Raw genomic sequence first — 18,837 nt, 5'->3', positions numbered from 1 at the left:
TCTAATTTTTCCTCCCTTTTTTTCTGTATAATACGCCTGTTACCTAGAACACTCATATATGTTCCCTGTTCCTTGACTCCTGATGCTTCCTAATGGTTATTCAACGAGTTTTTGCTCAGGTGTTATATCTTATATCCAAGATGTCCAAGATAGTGATGTGGTATAGCAGTATGATACAGTGTTTAAGAGAACGGACTTTCGACTCTTAGAACATGGTTTCGCATTTTCCCATCGCCACTGATGCTAGACCATTTACAGCCACACTCGAGGACTGTATCCTTCTCAGTATGAAGGGACAGTAGTAGGTACACCTGATAGGACTGTTAGCAAGCATAAATACAGCAATCCATGTAAAGTGCCAGTAAGCACTCAGGAAATATCAAGTACTATTTTATTGTTACTTTTGACTTCTCCCTGGGGCAGTTGTAATTTAAAGATAGTCTCAGCTTTTAAAGGGGAAGAAAGATTACAATTCCAGGTAGTGCCTAGTCTGCCACCCTTTCTTGCAGGCATTTATTGGTGATCCCGTTGGCAGCTCCCTGTGGAGAGAACATTCTTTGGGCTGCCTCCAGCTGTGCCTCAGCCTGTGGGATTAGAGCAAACCATAGCATCCATGGCCACTACTGTCTTTCCGTGTTTGTCATGCTGACTGAGATAACTTCCACCTACCTCCCTAGATGCAAGACACACTTGGATTGCCAGCATCAGTAAACTTAATTCTTGTCTTCCAGGAATTTACAGTTTTGTGAGGTTATATACAGATGAATTGAGTAAACATAGACAAATGTAATTACAAATTTACCATAGAACAGGATTTTATTGCTACCTTTTTAAAGATTTTATTTTTTAAGTAATCTCTGCACTCAACATGGGGCTCGAACTTACAACCCTGAGATCAAGAATCACACACTCCACCAGCGAGCCAGCCAGGTGCCCCTTTATTGCTACTTTAAATTCTTTGTTGAGTAAGGAGGAAAATAAAATAAATGAACAAATAGTTCTTATGAGGTAGACTGGATGGAATTAAGTAAGGCAGGTGTTTAGAGAAGGTAATTTCTTCTGTAATTAAAAAAAGGAAGGCCTAATATGGAGGGCTGATAAAGGAGGCATATACTGTAGGAGATAGAAACAAGGGTGGAAGGGAACAAGGCCACAGCAGTAGGTAGAGTATGGAATGGGGTGAGACATCTCTATTTCCCCAGCAAATATTCATTAGGCACCTACTGTGTGCCAGGCCCTGTGCTTGCTACTGGAGAACCAGATGTGCTCCCTGCCCCCCGTAGAGTTAGCTAAGCTTCTAGTGGGGGAGGGAGACATTGATTTTCAAAGATAGTTATTTTATTTTTATTTTTAAATATTTATTTTGAGAGAGCATGCACGAGTCGGGGAGGGGCAGAAAGAGAATCCCAAGTAGGCTCCACCCTGTCACTACAGAGCCCGATGTGGGGCTTGATCCCACAAACTGTGAGATCATGACCTGAGCCAAAATCAAGAGTCGGATGCTCAACTGTATGAGACACCCAGGTGACCCAAAGATAGTTTTTAAAAACAGCTGAGAGAAATGGGCATAGAGGAAAGACATAGTTTTCCACCGAGGTAGAGGAGCCTTATGCAGTGGGGTCTGTGCATTTATCAGCAAGAATATTAGCACTGTAAAAAGAGAAGCTAAGAAGATACAGAATTAGGTTAGAAGTACAATGGTAGCCTATACGAGGATTAAAGATTTATGTACCATGATTGTGGATAGTATTTTTAAAATTGAAATCATTTTCTTTTCAAGTCACTGATTGGCTGGAGAAATGTTACACGGCTGCTGGTGTTTTCCACGGATGCTGGGTTTCACTTTGCTGGAGATGGGAAACTTGGTGGCATTGTTTTACCAAATGATGGACAGTGTCACTTGGAAAATGATGTGTACACAATGAGCCATTATTATGTAAGTGCTGAATTCCTTACACAGTGAATGGACTCATGTGGAATTTTAGTGTTTAATATTAAGAGTATTGTGGGCGACTAAGCTTGTGGGTTTTACTAGGTTTGGGGGTTTGTTATTTTGGTTAAGTATGGGCTCTAAACCTAATGTGCAAGGAAGCTAGTATTGCTGTTCTGAAGATGTGGCTTTTTGCTTGCTTCCTGCTGCTGAGCCAAGAACCTCCATCTGAGAAAGGAGCTGCATGACACTTCTACTCCATGCCTCAACCCATCACTGTGGCTTTTCTCTTTTGCACACATCATTTGTAGTCATGTACTCCTCATCTTATTTATGTAAGATTTTTTAAAGTAGGCACTCTATTTTTACTAAAAACAAAGATTGGCACATTATTCAAGTTCTAGAAGAAATCTAAACCTTCGTGAGTTTTGGTCTTTTTCCTAAATGATTTATGATACAGCTGTTAATTCTTAGCATTTTTTCAATTTCATTGTTCTAACATTTAATACAGATAGGCCTTCCTTTTATAAATCTTTTTATTGAGGTATTTTATACATATATTAAAATAGAAGATTAGAAACCCATGTGCACACACTTCCCACTTCCACAGTTATTTGTGTTATTTCAAGCAGTCTTGTGTAAGCAATCCAGTTATATATGCAGATCGTTATTATTTTCAAAAAGTATTAGAAAACTGGAATACATTGGCTATAATTATAAATTTTATTACTTAATTTCCTAGGATTATCCTTCTATTGCTCACCTTGTCCAGAAACTAAGTGAAAATAACATTCAGACAATTTTTGCAGTTACTGAAGAATTTCAGCCCGTTTACAAGGTAAGTGTGTGTGTGTGTATGGAATAAAAAGAGGAATCAGTTTCTAGAGCTTTATGTTTAGTCATTAGAGGCAAAATCATGTCTGAATTGAAATGTGGGAAAGTGTCACTAGCCAGACTAGCTGGATTTTACAGAAGTGGTTTTATTAACTTTTAATCATATATAAAACTAGTTGGGGTTTTTTTTTTTGGTCTGCCCCCCTAACGTTATTTAGGGAATGGATAGGGGAACTCATATGTAAAAGTAAAAAAATAAAACTCGGTAGATGCTAATTGGTTGAATGAATAGTATTTGTATCTCGTGTGTTTTATCTTTTAATTTCAGGAACTGAAAAATTTGATCCCTAAGTCAGCAGTAGGAACATTATCTGCAAATTCCAGCAATGTAATTCAGTTGATTATTGATGCATACAATGTAAGTACATATTAAATAAGCTCTGTTTTATACAATACCCTGTTGAGAATACTTTGCTCAAAGAAAGTAAAACTCTCCTCATACACAATTTAGCAAGTCCAGAGGACAACACAAAACGAACATTGTGTGTATCTGGAGGAAACCATCTTATGTTCTCTTACAAAGCATACTTATTTACATAGCCTAAACAAAGCAAAAATACAGTAAAGACATGTGGGGAAGATTTCTAAATATTTAATGTCATTAAATAGGTTTCCTTATTGGAAACAAGTGGAACGTAACTTACATTTAGATTTACAGGATCACTTCAGTCTTTTCTTCCCCCTTCTCGGTCCTCTGTAGATTGATCTCTTGTGATGAATTATTCTGGAAAAGCTTTTTTGCCAGTTCTCTTGCCATGTATTCAGAGATGCAGTTTTCTGTTTTCAAGAGATACACAGACACTCATATATACATGTACCTTAAAATATCTATGTATATAAATATATATATATATATATATGTATACATGCTTTAACTCTTTCAAAGAAATTTATAAGAATTTTTTTTCCCCACAGATGGAAGGAAGTTGAAATCACTATAGCTAATTCAGAGTACATTTAGTGATGCTTGTTAAGCATTGGTGAATAATCATTTTAAGTAGTCAGAAGACATTTCTAATAATATGGTAACCACTGTGTGTTCACCCTCACCCTTTTGATAGGTTGAATTTTAGATCCTTTTTTACCTTATGTTAGAGTTTCTTTTTTTTTTAATTTTTTTAAATGTTTTATTTATTTTTGATACAGAGAGAGACAGAGCATGAGAGGGGGAGGGGCAGAGAGAGAAGGAGACACAGAACCGGAAGCAGGCTCCAGGCTCTGAGCTAGCTGTCAGCACAGAGCCCGATGCGGGGCTCGAACCCATGAACGTGAGATCTGACCTGAGCCGAAGCCGGAGGCTTAACTGACTGAACCACCCAGGCGCCCCTGTTAGTTTCTTAAAATATTTTGGAAAGACCCTATGCAAAGAGACAGGTTTTATATTACAAAGATTTTCAAGATTCCAGTTGGTTCATGTCTTCCCCATAGTTCTCCACCCAACAAAATATTTTAATATTTTTCTTATTCGCATGCACGTAGGCATGTGAACAAGAGACCGCTTGCTGCTGAGTCTTCTCCATTTGTCCTGAGCATTCTGATACTCTGAAGGAAAAAAAAAAAAAAAGCCCCTGGCTTAAATCCTTCGTACTTGGGGTTTTGAGTTTGGTGTTTTTTTTGTGGTTGTTGTTTTGGCCTGGTCTATAATGACTCTTAAGCATATGTGTTCCCAGACTATACAGGCAGTTGTTTACCTTAGTCCCTAGTTGGCTGGAAGTCGTAGGGCCAGAGGAAAGTCGTATTGCCAAGTGGGGACAGAAAATATTTGCTCTGAGGTCCTAGGACTCTTCATAATTTATATCAGGCCTTTTCTGCACTGTATGATCATCAATAATTAAAGATACTTACTATGTTTTTTTTAGTTTATTTATTTTGAGAGAGTGTGTGTATAAGCAGGGGTTGGGGGGAAAGAAAGAATCCCAAGCAGGTTCTACATTGGCACTGCAAAGCCTGATGCAAGACTCGAACTCATGAACTGTGAGATTATGACCCAAGCTTAAACCAAGAGTTGGATGCTTAACATCTGAATGAGCTACCTGGATGCCCCAGTATTCTTACTTTTTAATCATGTATGTTATTTTGAAAATTTTTAATTAGAGCCTCTTTCTTTGGGGTCTGTGTTTTCTAGTCACTCAGGATTTGGTTCCAAGTCTTTTATTTAAATACTATTTTCTTAATAGTTCATTTTGCCTATTGGTTTTATGTATTCATTGTACTTTATAGTAGCGTTTTGTTTGCCTTTTCTGTGTGTAATTAGTCTTTCTTTTAGTCCCTTTCTTCAGAGGTCATTTTGGAAAACAGCAAATTGCCAGAAGGAGTAACAATAAATTATAAATCCTACTGCAAGAATGGGGTGAATGGAACAGGGGAAAATGGAAGAAAATGTTCTAATATTTCCATTGGAGATGAGGTATGTTGTATAAGCATTTTCAGAAGAAAGGAAAACATTGTTTACAAGCAAATCTAGTTTATAATTTGAGAAACAGTAAAAGTAATGAGTAGTTTTTTGAAATACTTTTTAGCAGATTCTGTTGCTTACTTAGTTGTTAATTTAATTGTTTTTTTTCCTTCAAGGTTCAATTTGAAATTAGCATAACTTCAAATAAATGTCCAACTAAGGATTCTGAAAGCATTAAAATTAAGCCTCTAGGCTTTACTGAAGAGGTAGAAATTATTCTTCATTTCATCTGTCGATGTCATTGCCAAAGGGACGGCATCCCTAGAAGTCCAATGTGTCATGAAGGAAACGGGACATTCGAGTGTGGAGCTTGCAGGTGATCTGAGGCTGTTGGAGAATGACAGAGAAAGATCTAGGTTTAAAAAGTTCTAGGCAAGCTGTTTTGAGACATCTAGGGAAAAAAAATCTCAATTTGGAACAAATAAATTCTGTTCCAACCACTGTTGTTCACCATGCTATCAATTTGATAATCTCATGTGTGTGATATTTCTAGAAAGTTCTTCACTGTCTTTTTCTTTTCCTTAAGAGGACTGCTCTTTGAAATAAAAAGTTTTATAGGCATCTAAGATATGTATTTAACAAATTGTTAAGGTAGCCTTTGGGTTTTTCCCTCATATAATAGCAGCCTGAATTTTCTAGAGCTAAATAAGCTCATATAAAATATGTTTACAGAAAAATGTTTTAGGAAAACATATCAACCTTATAATGGTAGATTTATCTAGGATATGAAACTAGGGAGCAGTAAAGGGTATTCACCTTGTGCCTGTACCTCTGCATTGTTGGAATAATTTTTTAAAAGCAAAGATATTTTGCAAAACCAAAAAGAGCAGTATTTTCTGAACATGGCTCTATTACTAACAAAACTTTAATCAAAGCATTTTAATTTTTTTTAGACTATGCTGGTTACCTTTTAATTAAAAATTAAAATTGAGTATACTCTGAATACAGCTTTCTCCTTAAAGGATAGGAGGAAGGGGAGAGTATTTTGTTCTAAATGTCAGCCCCAAATGACTTGGCATTGAAGTTTTCAATTGTGAGAAAAATAAATGACTATATTTCACCATCAGTTATTAGTTGTAATAATAAACATGTTATATTTTATTTTTTTATGTTGCACATATCCTGATTGAGTCATGTAGATCTATTTTTAGTAAAATTCATTAACTAAAAAGATCTTAAAGTGTGCCTTCCTTTCCTTTACGTATTCACCAGATACAAAATAAGTGTTTTGCCAGTATCAATAAGCCTTAGGTATTCTAAAATATATAGTGCGTCTGAAAAGTGCAGACCCATAGGATACATCTGTTTTTAAATAGTGTATTTTTAAATGGTATGCTCAATATGTTTTTCTTCAATTTCCATGAACCTTTTGGGGTGTGTTTATGGTACTTTTAAAAATACTTATTTAAGTAATCTCTGTACCCAACATGGGCCTTGAACTTGACCCTGAGATCGAGAATTGCATGCTCTTTGGACTGAGCCAACCTGGCACCCTTTATTGTACTTTTTTAGATAAACAGTTGGACCATTGTTTTAAATTTAGAGTTGATACTTCACCTATAATACCAAATGTAATAGCATTTCATTTGAAATCAACTATTATGCTCTTTTAAAGTAAGTTGATCCTGTGTTTCCAAATCTTTTGTTTACCTGTTCACTGCTAGGTAATATCTTCATCTTGATCAAAATGTTGTTTTTCTGAAGACATTTTTTTCCCAGGCCTTTGCATATATTTCATATGAGCTTGACTGGTGCACACGTATGTGTGTGCACATATGTACACTTTTGTACATATCGGTGATGTGTGGCAGAACACTCCCATGTAATAGAGTTGTAGATTGAAGATACTGTTCATAGTCTTATTTCCTCTCCCATTTTTTTCTCACAGTATGACCTCTGTTATTTTATGTGATTGGAATTTTGAATTCTTTCTTCAGGTGCAATGAGGGCCGTGTTGGTAGACACTGTGAATGCAGCACAGATGAAGTTAACAGTGAAGATATGGACGCTTACTGCAGGAAAGAAAACAGTTCAGAAATCTGTAGTAACAATGGAGAGTGTGTCTGTGGACAGTGCGTTTGTAGGAAGAGGGATAATACAAATGAAATTTATTCCGGCAAATTCTGTGAATGTGATAATTTCAACTGTGATAGATCCAATGGCTTAATTTGTGGAGGTGAGAAAGGGGTCTGGGAATGGTTATAAAATGTGATCCCATCTAATACAGTAAGAAACGTCTAAGTTTGCTTGATGTGTAAGTAGAAAAGGATAGCATTGAGGGGCCTGTCCATCCTTAGCTACATTTTCTTCCACATTACTGCTTATTTTTACTATTAAGTCAGTGCTCTGATTTTATATTTTGACCATTGTTATGAGAAATGGTATTTTTAATCCCAGGAAATGGCGTTTGCAAGTGTCGTGTATGTGAATGCTATCCCAACTACACCGGCAGCGCTTGTGACTGTTCTTTGGATACAACTTCATGCATGGCCACAAATGGACAGATCTGCAATGGCAGGGGCATCTGTGAGTGTGGCGCCTGTAAGTGTACGGATCCGAAGTTTCAGGGGCCAACTTGTGAGATGTGTCAGACCTGCCTCGGTGTCTGTGCTGAGCATAAGTAAGTATATCCTAGTTGCTTGAAATAGTTACTTCCTGTCTGTTGGCCTAACTAGGTATTCTATGAACAGTACTGCTAATACATTACAGTGTAAATAAAATTTCTGACATGCTGTAGCCCACTCTAAATCTTAAAAATTCTATCTCACTAGGGAGTGTCATATGATACTTACACATGTCAAATGAGAATAGTTGGTAACATTATTTTGGTCTGAATTTGCTATATAATTGAATCCATGAAGTAACCTTTTGGTATTAACAGTTTAATTACTATCTTTTGATGAAACTAAGCAAACTGGAAGGTTTTGCCTTTTGAGAAACTATTATTGTACCAACAACACATTGTTTAAATTATTTTCATTTTGTGTTATATATTTATAATGTCTGATAAGGCTAGTTTTTATTTTAGTACTCTCTCTTTTTGGATTTTAGTTTGAACTGTACTAAATCTATAATTTCACTTGGGAAATTGCATCTTTACATTAGTTTTCCCATCTAGAAGTGTCGTGCCTCTCTGTTTATTCCCACAAAGTAATCTTTAAGCAAATACTAAATTTTTAATATAATTTGTGTTTTAACAGAGAATGTGTTCAGTGCAGAGCCTTCAATAAAGGAGAAAAGAAAGACACATGCTTAGATGAATGTTCACATTTCAACATTACCAAGGTTGAAAATCGGGACAAATTACCACAGCCAGGCCAGGTCGATCCCCTGTCCCATTGTAAGGAGAAAGATGTTGATGATTGCTGGTTTTATTTCACATATTCAGTGAATGGGAACAATGAGGCCATTGTTCATGTTGTAGAGACTCCAGGTAAAAATCTGATCATTTCAAAATCCTTCTCATTTCTTTTGTGTCTTGTTTTTACTACTACTTAGGCCTACTGGCAGTTTCCCAAACACCCAGGAACAACCTCCAGCATTCAAGTTAGGGCGTTTTTAATCTCAAAGCTTAAAATAGTATTTAAATGATTGTATAAGAAATAAGGAAAAGCGAAAACAAGTTTTAAGTTTTAGGAGTGGAGAGTTTGAAGACTAAATGTGTGAATCCCCACAAAACGCTCAGCATTCTTGACAATTATTTAAATAGATACTCACTAAGAAACTAAGAGTTATATCATTATTGATGATATTTAAGTTTGAGCTTAAGTTTAAGTTTGAGTATGGGCTTCGACGTTGGGAAAAATAATTTGTTAAAGGATATTATAAAGCATGAATTTGCTCAGCTTCTCAGAAAGTGAAACTTTTGGGAAGGGGATTCTAGGCACCTTTTTATATATTCTTTGATATTTTCTACATTTGTGTACAGGTTTTTGTGGGAATGTAAGTTTTCATTTCTTTTGGATATATATTAGGAATGGATTTGGGGAGCATATGGTAAGCATGTGTTTAACTTTATAAGAACTAGCCAAAATGCTTTTTTGAAGTCTCTGTATTATTTCCAGATAACGTGTTTTGCAAATATTGACTCCTGGTTTATACTTCCTTGTCTTCTTACTTTTTAAATTATTTTTTAAAGTATGCATTTTTTAAGTATATTTATTTTGTGAGAGAGAATGAGCAGGAAAGGGACAGAGGGAGGGAGCAACAGAGAAAAAGAGAGACAGAGAGACAGAGAGAGAGAGTGCACGAGCTCGAACTTGTGAGATCATGACCTGAGCTGAAATCAAGAGTTGGACACTTAACTGACTGAGCCACCCAGGCGCCCCTTAACAGTGTTTTCTTAAAGAGTATAGAAGCTTTAATTTTGATGAACTACAGTTTACCAGATTTTTCCTTTATAGATTTTGCTTTGACTTGTATCTAGAATTCCTTGCCTAATTCAGGTTTGTAAGGCTTTTTCTCCAGTATTCTAGAAGTTTTGTAGTTTCTGCTTTTCCATTTAGGTCCATAGCCCATTTTGAATTCTTCTTAGAATATGGAATAAGGTTCAGTTTTTTGCATGTGGATGTCCTGTAGTTCTAGCACCATTTGTGGAAAAGACTGACCTTTCTCTGCCTTTCCTGAAAATGAGATGGTCTTCGGTGTTACTTCTAATTCTAAAACTTTTTAAAAATTATTTCTAACTCTTTATACTGTTCCATTAATCCGTACCACACTCTCTCAATCACTGTCACTTTATAACGGGTCTTGAAATCTCATAAGGTAAAATGTCCAACTTTGATCTTTTCCAAAGTGTCTTTGAACACTTTTCCTAGTTGTCTGCTTTCTTTGTACATTTTAGAATTAACTTGCTACTATCTACAAAAATCTTGCCAGGATTTTGATTGGGACTGCACTGAGTTTATCTAGATCAAATTAGGGGAAAGTTGACATCTTAACAATATTGAGCCTTCCAACCTATGAACATGAAATATCTCTCAATTTATTCAGGTCTTTTTTTATTTCTTTCATCAGTGTTTAGTAATTTTTAGCATGTAAATCTTGCACATATTTTGTTAGATTCATACATAAATATTTAATGATTTTAGATGCTATTCTAGAAGGTACTGTGTTCTAAATTTCAGTTTCCAATATGTAGAAATAAACTTCCATATGGTATATAGAAATAAATACGATTTTTGTTTATAGGTCATATATTCTCTCTTGTTAGTTCTAGAATTTTTTTATATATTCTTTTGGATAGTTTGCATTTACTTATCTTGGGATTTTTTCCTATGTGTTTTGATAAGACACTAACCAGATTTTTGTAGTTTGGGCCCTACTTTGCATATATCGGTCCCTTGTATGCTCATTCTTTCCTTTCAACTTTACAGAGTGCCCCACTGGTCCAGACATCATTCCAATTGTAGCTGGTGTGGTTGCTGGAATTGTTCTTATTGGCCTTGCATTGCTGCTTATTTGGAAGCTTTTAATGATAATTCATGACAGAAGGGAATTTGCCAAATTTGAAAAGGAAAAAATGAATGCCAAGTGGGACACGGTAAGTTGTAAAACATGTAAAAAATAAGGTGATTCACAGAGTAAACGTAACACTTTTAAGACTCGTCGGTTAACTCTAAAACTATTAAAGTCCTCTTTAAATATTTTATTTCCCCAAAAGTTCATTATTCAGAGAATATGCATTTAGTAAACAGAAAACATCTTAAATATGTCCCATTAAAACAAAACATCATGAGAAAGTAGCTTCTGGATATTGTAACCGGTGTTTTTATTTCCTTAATTTTGATCTTGAATCTGCTCTTCTGCCTTTTCTTCTAATGTAAAATACAATTCTAAATAATGGTGTCCCTCTAGCAAGATATTTAGTGGAAAACATCTCTTTTGCTTGTTTTTTTCAACAAAGAACCTTAAGCAAAAGCAGCCATACTCAAAAGACTACATATTTTATAATTTCATTTATATGACATTCTGGAAAAGGCAAAACTACGGGGCAGAAATAAATCTGTGGGTTTCCAGAGGCTGGGGTCAGGGAGGAGAACATTGAGGGATCTTCTTGGGATGATCTTGATTGTGGGTATGTTTACACAACTGTCTACTTAAAAGGGGTATTTTCAACTCTCCACAAATTATAACTCAATAAACTTTGCTTTGTAAAAAATTTTAAAAGCTGAAAGTGAGTGAAATGTAATAGTATTTAATGTGCTTTGAAATACGAAGTCCAAAGGTGGGTAGCCAAATGTTGGCCTTAATGTATTTTATCTTTTGAGGCAACAAGGCAGTCTTTGGTATTTTTAAATTGTAAATGATTTTAGTCATTTGCATTTTGCTGTAGTTGGCTGGGTTTTTTTTTTTTTAACATGATATTCAGAAGTATAAAAATAGTAAAGATTCTCTTACAGTGTTTAAACACTATACCTGTCAGTTTTTTCCTGAAGAAATCATTAGAAATTATTTCTTTTACTTTAGCAAGAAAATCCGATTTACAAGAGTCCTATTAATAATTTCAAGAATCCAAACTATGGACGTAAAGCTGGTCTCTAAGTTGCCGTTCGTATTTTCTTTCATTTTCTATGTTTGCATGTGAACTTTTGTCCCTTTTTTACTGCACTGTGTGTCCTTTATCACAACTGCTGTTTTTTAAAGTCTGGCTTTATTTATATGGCTATACTATGGCTTTTGTGTGTGTGCGTGTGTTAACTTAGTGTTTAGAAGGGCTTTAAAACAGGCTTTATGGGAAAGCAGCAGCAGCTGGGTTGTAGTAAGAAGAGGCTGTGCTTTGCGGTCAGACAGACGAGGGTCAGATCCCAGCTCTTCAACAGCACCGAGTCACTTCACTGTTCAGACCTTTCTTTAGGCTTTCTTATTTTTAGGTTTTTATAGCGTTTATTTGTTTTTGAGAGATGAAGAGAGCATGCAAGCGGGGGAGTGGCAGAGAGAGAGGGAGACACAGCCTCTGAAGCAGGCCCCAGGCTCTGAGCTGTCCGCACAGAGCCTGACTTGGGGCTCGAACTCACAAACCAAAGATCATGACCTGAGCCAGTCAGACACTTAACTGACTGAGCCACCCAAGCGCCCCTAGTGTTTCATGTCTTTAACAGGGTGTTATTAATAATTTCTATTTTGTGGGTCTGGGTGTTTTGGCTGATGAACTACAGTATATTATATCAGCCTATCAGTTTTAATCTTCACTGCAGTCCTGTGTTTTAAATGTTACTATCTTTACATACAAACTACTATATGCAGATTTTAGGGTGAAATAGGGAAAAGTGAAATTTCTATTGCAAAATAGAAAAATAAATGTAACCTGGTGAAACATTTGTGTATTATACAACTTCAGTATCATTGTTACTGGTTCTAGAACTATTTTGAGATGGTTTAGTTCTTGATTAAGTTGAAATTCCATTAAAAACAGAAGACTAGGGTGCCTGGGTTGCTCAGTTGGTTAAGCATCCGATTCTTGATTTCTGCTTGGGTCATGGTCTCATGGTTGGTGGGTGAGAGCCCCACAGTGGGATCCACGTTGACAGTGCAGAGTCCTTCCCCCACTCGTGCTTTCTCTCTCTCTGTCTCTCTCAAATAAATAAAAAATAAAAAAACCTAGAAGACCACCTACATATCTATTAAATATATTTATATATTTATTTATTTTCTGGTTTCTTTTTGAATGATTTTAATATTTAAATCTAACATTGAACTTTTAAAAAAAGGTAAAGACTTTAAAGAGATGTCCTATTTACAGTTTTCAATAAGAACTTCGTTGAAAATTTCAGGGTTGTAGTAAGGCTTGCTTATCACTCTTCACTAAACCAGGGTAAGCTATTTGGTGAATGTTTGTTTTACCTGAATGACAGATGCATTGTTTTTTCTTTTGGTAGTAGACAGGTTTCTACCTTAGATCTGAATTTTCATGAAATGCTTCTAGCATATTTTAACATAATCATGTAAGTCCCTAAAGCTGGTTAAAAAGTTATAAGAATAAATTCTCCTGGCTGGTGATCCAGAATTCCTCTTAACTTTCCCCACAACTTTTATTTCACATAATAGAAAACTATTTCACATAACAGAAGGGTTAGGTCACTTGACTAGTCAGTGGAAGAGCTCCGGTGTAGACCCAGACAGTGTGGACTCCACAGTCTGTTTTCTTACACACTACAGTGTACTGGCAGCAATCACATATTTTCAGGAGACTGTTAGTGGTTAAGAAAAGGTAGCTCATTTTCTATAGAGAATTACGGCTCTTTGACATTTGTAGTAACTTAGAATAACATTACTGTGTTGGACAAACATTGTAACAGAGTTACCACTTTATGACCTAGAAACCAACAGTACTGTTTTTCTCATACTTAAAATACTTAAAAACATTCCTGTTTAATATTTTTAAGAGGTAGGAAGGCCCAGTAATCGAAACTATTACTTATCAGAATTTCCTTTTATTTCTGAGTAGATTAACACTTTGGCAATGGCAAAATGAAATTTGATGGCGGAAGATTACAGTTACGCTCCTATATGGGCAGGCTGTCACGGTTTTGTATTAGTCTGAGACTTGATGCGTCCTTCCTTTTTCTCACCTGCTCACCCAGTCCTTCCCAGAGTAGTGTTACCCATTCAGTCCACCCCAAACCCCTCCAGCAACCCTCAGTTTGTTCTCTGTATTTAAGACTCTTTTATGTTTTGTCCTCCTCCTTGTTTTTGTATTATTTTTGCTTCCCTTCCCTTAGGTTCATCTGTTTTGTATCTTAAATTCCACATTTGAGTGAAGTCATTTGATATTTGTCTCTCTCTGACTAATTTCACTTAGCATAATACCTTCTAGTTCCATCTATGTAGTTGCACATGGCAAGATTTCATTCTTTTTGATTGCCGGCTAATACTCGATTGTACACACACACCCCCCCCACATCTTCTTTGTCCATTCATCTGTCAGTGGACTTTACCACAGTATTTTTAGACAGAAACTACTGACTTACTAGGGTTTCTTTCTTTCTTCTTTTATTTATTTTTTTTTGGTAGGTCAAAAACAGTCAAATGTTGGCAGTTCCATATAGTTACTTCTCAAATGAGATGAATTTCTATGTGTTCTACTGAAAGGTGAAATTTACACCTTTTATGATACATTAAATTATACTTTTAAGGAAATGATCAATAATTAATAGTGAAACTTAATGTTTATATCATTAAATTAATTTCTGGCTGAAATTGTTACTTAGCCAAAATAAGCCTTTTGGAAAACTCGAGAAGTAAGAATTTGATTAAAATTTTATTATTCTTATTATTATTATTAATTAGTGAACTCCAGGCAAATTAATAGCTACAAGTTATTCTGAGATGTTTTCTCATGAAAAATTAAAGTAGAAATAATAGACATTAATGAATGAGCATCTAGAAATGAAAACAAGTTATGGCTCATAAAACACTTCTCTGATAGGAGACCACGGTTTGCCAGTCAGTAAATTATATCATTAACATATTTCAGGTGATGAGCAGACACTGTAATTATTTTACTGCATTAAGACTATCATGTAGGCACATTTAAAAAATCAAGTTATCAACTTTATGATGTTAAAGTGGATTAAAAAATTGTCTATCTTCCCTGCTGTTATCCACATTTAAATGTTGATTTCTAATCTCTAGCAGTTGTGTATTGTATATCTAAAGTGTTACGTTACTGAGATGATTCTGTAGCCACTTCTGTCTGTCATTCCAGAGTGAGCACAAAAATGATGTTCTACTGAGTACAGAGGACTTCATTTCTGAATATAACCCTGTTCTCTTGATTTAAATATGCTTTGATTTTTTTTTTCCTAGAGATAGGGGTGGGGGGTTGCTCTCTGAACGATGGAAACTAATTGGATTTATTTTAGTTTACCTCCATTTAAAATGATGGCTAACACAGATAAATTATACCTCTAACCTTGCATGTTAAGATTTTGCTTGGATGTAATGGTAAATATAAATGTTTATGTATATGAAAAGGCAAACTTTTCTCCAAAGGTAAGTTTCTGCCTTACATACTTTGGACTCATAAATAATTTGTCTATTTTTTCTTTTGTTTTTTTGTTTTCTGGGGGTGGGGAGGGGTTATATGTATGTTTTAACTTCCCTTATAATTATTAACTATTAAATATATATCTAATATATTGCTTTAAACTTAAATGGTAATTTGTTTTCTCAGTATACTTGAAAGAATGCAAGTTCTAGCCTCATATGCTGACTAGGAAGATGGAAATAAAGAGCGTAACTTATTTGTACTATATAACTTGTTAGGAATGTAACAGCCAGGATCCAGTTTCCTCTCTATTAGGAAATGTCTGTTGTAGTGACTGTATAATGTATTTGCTTCCATTCGACTAGAGATCAGAGTTGATATGTTTTTTTATCCTATATGTTTGTCTCTGAGGGATCCTGAACTCCGTGTTTCTGAAATGACTGGCTCTAAAATGACAGAGTTGTATAATTGGGGATGGGGTTAGGGTGGGGCTAGGGCATATCGTCATGTCTTAATTGGAATTCAGACTAACTGCTGAGCTGAAATCATAATAGTCTATTTGGTGTGGTTCTGGACCACTCAGCCCTTTCCATGCTCCACTTTTCCTCCGTGATTTCCTGTCTACAGAATAAAATTCTGTCGTTTTAGCATGGCATACAGGACCTTTAATGATTTGGCACTTTTTTCTTTCTTGTCTCAAAACATACACTCACAGATGCACCTTTAAAAACTTCTAAACTATATATATGTGTGTGTATATATGTAGAAAGAGAGAGAGTTATGTTTGTTTACTTTTGAGAGAGAAAGAGAGCATGAGTGCGGGGTGGGGGGCGGTGGTGGAGGCTGAGGCTGAGAGAGAGACACACACAGACTCTGAAGCAGGCTCCAGGCTCTGTCAGCACAGAGCCAGACACAGGGCTTGAACCCATGAACAGTGAGATCATGACCCGAGCTGAAGTCAGATGTTTAATGGATTGACCCACCCAGGCACCCATATATATATTTCTACATAAATATGCCATTCTTTTCCCTAGATTTTGACTTTGCACATTGCACATGACCTTTGACTTTGCATGTGTTTCTATTCATCTTTTAATATTTTATCTATAGTCAATTTCTCTATGAAAACCCCTCATCTTCTCAAAGCCCTTTCCCATTTTTTATACTGTTCTCATACTGGGTACATAAATCTATTTTGTGCTATATCAAAGCGCCTTAACTTCGTTGCGTGTGTGTCATCCACCAAACTGTACCCTTCTAGAGGGCAGAAATTGTGGCAATAAAAGCCATATCGAAATATAATCAGTGAAGTAAGTGTAAATAAAATTTAAAAGTAAAAATTACTGTTTAGATGCTTTCTGTTTTTTAAAATCACCACAAATAGCTCTATAGTACAGTATAAAACCAAACATTTAACATTTACTAATATGTACTCACTGTAATTTCCTTTGATACAAATTTTTGGCTGTATTTCTCACTTCACTTTCAAGCCTACTTTCAGTTTATAAGGAGAGGAGAAAGAAAATGTTATAGTAGATATTTAAGTGACTCACTTAGCATAAGACTTTTTTTTAAAGAAAATGGTAGTATATGATTGTAAGTTATTTGCCTGCTTGAAACATCAACCTCAGTCTGTTTTTGCATCTTGAAAGAATTCTTGGGTTTGTGGGTTGGAGTCATTTGGTAGGCTTGATTTCAGTACTCTTTACTAAAATTTAATATTGCAATATAAATGAAATCTTTCATCAGTATGATACTAAAGAATAACAATTATTTCATGAAGAATGGTAATTATTTCTGTTAACATTCTAAGCAAATTTGGCAATGCGCTATCTCGTGGAGGCACAGTACCCTCAGTGACACCACGACAACCTTATCCCAGAACTCGCCATGTCAGTACCTTCTGTGCTGGAAGAGCTTCTGGAGAGTACTTCCCTCACAGAGTTGACAAGGATCCCCAGTAATTATCCAGAACTTTCTTCTCCACAACAAAGGGTTAAGAATCAGGCTATTAATGACAGAAGAGTTAATTCGTCTTTAGGACAGGCATTCAAAGCTAGTTTAAAGGAGGGAAGCAATCATAGCACATTCTCTGCTGTGGAGGACATTCTGAAACCAGTCCTGCCAAGTAGGAAGGACTCAGGAAGTGAAATAATGCCAGATTATACGGTCACTTTTCAATATGTATAGAGCAAAGTTTTCATGTTTCATTTTTATGTAAACTCTTCATTAATGCCCTTTTAAAAAATGGAGTGTGAAATGAATGACTTCTGAAAATGACCATAATTCTCAATGTTGTTTTATAATAATTACATGATTTTAGTAGAGTAACTGATGATTTTTCTCCTTTTTTTTAGGGTGAAAATCCTATTTATAAGAGTGCCGTGACAACTGTTGTCAATCCGAAGTATGAGGGAAAGTGAGCACTACCCATGCAAATTTCGCAGCACTGAATGCAAAGTCATAGTTTTCATAGTCACAGTAAGGTAGCACTAGGGTAGAATCACCATGGTTTTTCTCATATGCAGGTTTTGAAAATGTACAATAATGTATAATTTAAAATTTTTTTATTATTTTGGAAATAATGTAATAATCAATGCCAGGGACTGACAGAAAACTTGAGACAGACAGGATGGTTATCCTTGTCAGCTAAGGTCACATTGTGCCTTTCGACCTTTTACTCCTGGACTATTGAAATCAGGCTCTTACTGGATGATGTGATATTTCTCCAACAGTTGGAAGAGCAGCAAAGTAATGAATGATGAGAGTTTCTAGTAATCGAGTGTTAGAATTGCTTTTTAGCTTTACAGACTTGTCCGGTTTTAGTTATACAGAATCCAAAGTAAATGTCCTACTTAGCTAGTTTAGAATTGTTTTAAATTTGTTACTTTGCTATTTGCCTATTAGACAAGACTGATGACATATCTGAAAGATTGAGTATGTTGGGAATCACTGATGTAAAATACTTCTGAAATATTTGATCTACAGAGGCCGTGAGAAAAAAGAAAATTAGGAAGGGAAAACATAGCTTTAAAACCTGTGTGCCATTTTAAGAGTTACTTAATCTTGGTAACTCTTACGCCTTCTCTTTAGAAAATCAAGCCTTGGATAAAAGTTTCGGGAAATTTTCTGCAAAAAAGTTCTTAATTTAGCATTATTTACATAAAGGCCTTACTTTACATAATTGCTGAATGGAGGACCTTTAGGTGAATTTATTCATTTTATTTTGTTTAAAGCCTGGTGCTTTTTATTCACCTCTTCTAATCATTTAATGTATTTGTTTGCAATTTGGGGGTAAGACTTTTTTTTTTTTACCAGTACCTTTTCTTTGATGTCTGAGCTGTAAATTTGCCTTTGAACATGTGATGTTGTCCGGTGACTCGCAACGACTGTCACTCAGGCACGTCTTCCTTCCAGCGCTGTGACAGACCACTGTATAGCTCCTGCTCACCATTGCCCGTGTTGTTTCATGCTATTCACATTCTTGTGTTAAGTGCCTTTTAATTTTAACAGTTCACTTTTTACATGCTGTTTACTGAAGTTATTTATTAAATAAAAATGCCTAAAATA

General features: G+C 35.5%; 1 protein-coding gene across 2 annotated transcripts in view; it reads left to right on the top strand.

Annotated features, from left to right (window-relative positions):
* ITGB1 (integrin subunit beta 1) overlaps positions 1-18,837 on the top strand; it is a 29,354-nt gene extending 10,517 nt beyond the window's left edge. Inside the window, exons 7-17 of one of the 2 annotated variants that reach the window (XM_029954137.1) lie at positions 1,781-1,936; positions 2,673-2,768; positions 3,093-3,182; positions 5,091-5,231; positions 5,396-5,595; positions 7,217-7,455; positions 7,677-7,899; positions 8,480-8,712; positions 10,655-10,821; positions 11,748-11,828; positions 17,625-18,837. In XM_029954137.1, the coding sequence (XP_029809997.1) occupies positions 1,781-1,936; positions 2,673-2,768; positions 3,093-3,182; positions 5,091-5,231; positions 5,396-5,595; positions 7,217-7,455; positions 7,677-7,899; positions 8,480-8,712; positions 10,655-10,821; positions 11,748-11,822 (1,620 nt within the window). In that variant the 3' untranslated portion in view covers positions 11,823-11,828; positions 17,625-18,837. The remainder of the gene's footprint in view (positions 1-1,780; positions 1,937-2,672; positions 2,769-3,092; positions 3,183-5,090; positions 5,232-5,395; positions 5,596-7,216; positions 7,456-7,676; positions 7,900-8,479; positions 8,713-10,654; positions 10,822-11,747; positions 11,829-17,624) is intronic. The other variant, XM_029954138.1, reaches the window with a different exon arrangement.

The sequence above is a fragment of the Suricata suricatta genome, chromosome 10 (genome assembly GCF_006229205.1).
Source record: "Suricata suricatta isolate VVHF042 chromosome 10, meerkat_22Aug2017_6uvM2_HiC, whole genome shotgun sequence".
Lineage (NCBI taxonomy): Eukaryota > Metazoa > Chordata > Mammalia > Carnivora > Herpestidae > Suricata > Suricata suricatta.
This window is presented reverse-complemented; position numbering and strand designations above follow the sequence as displayed.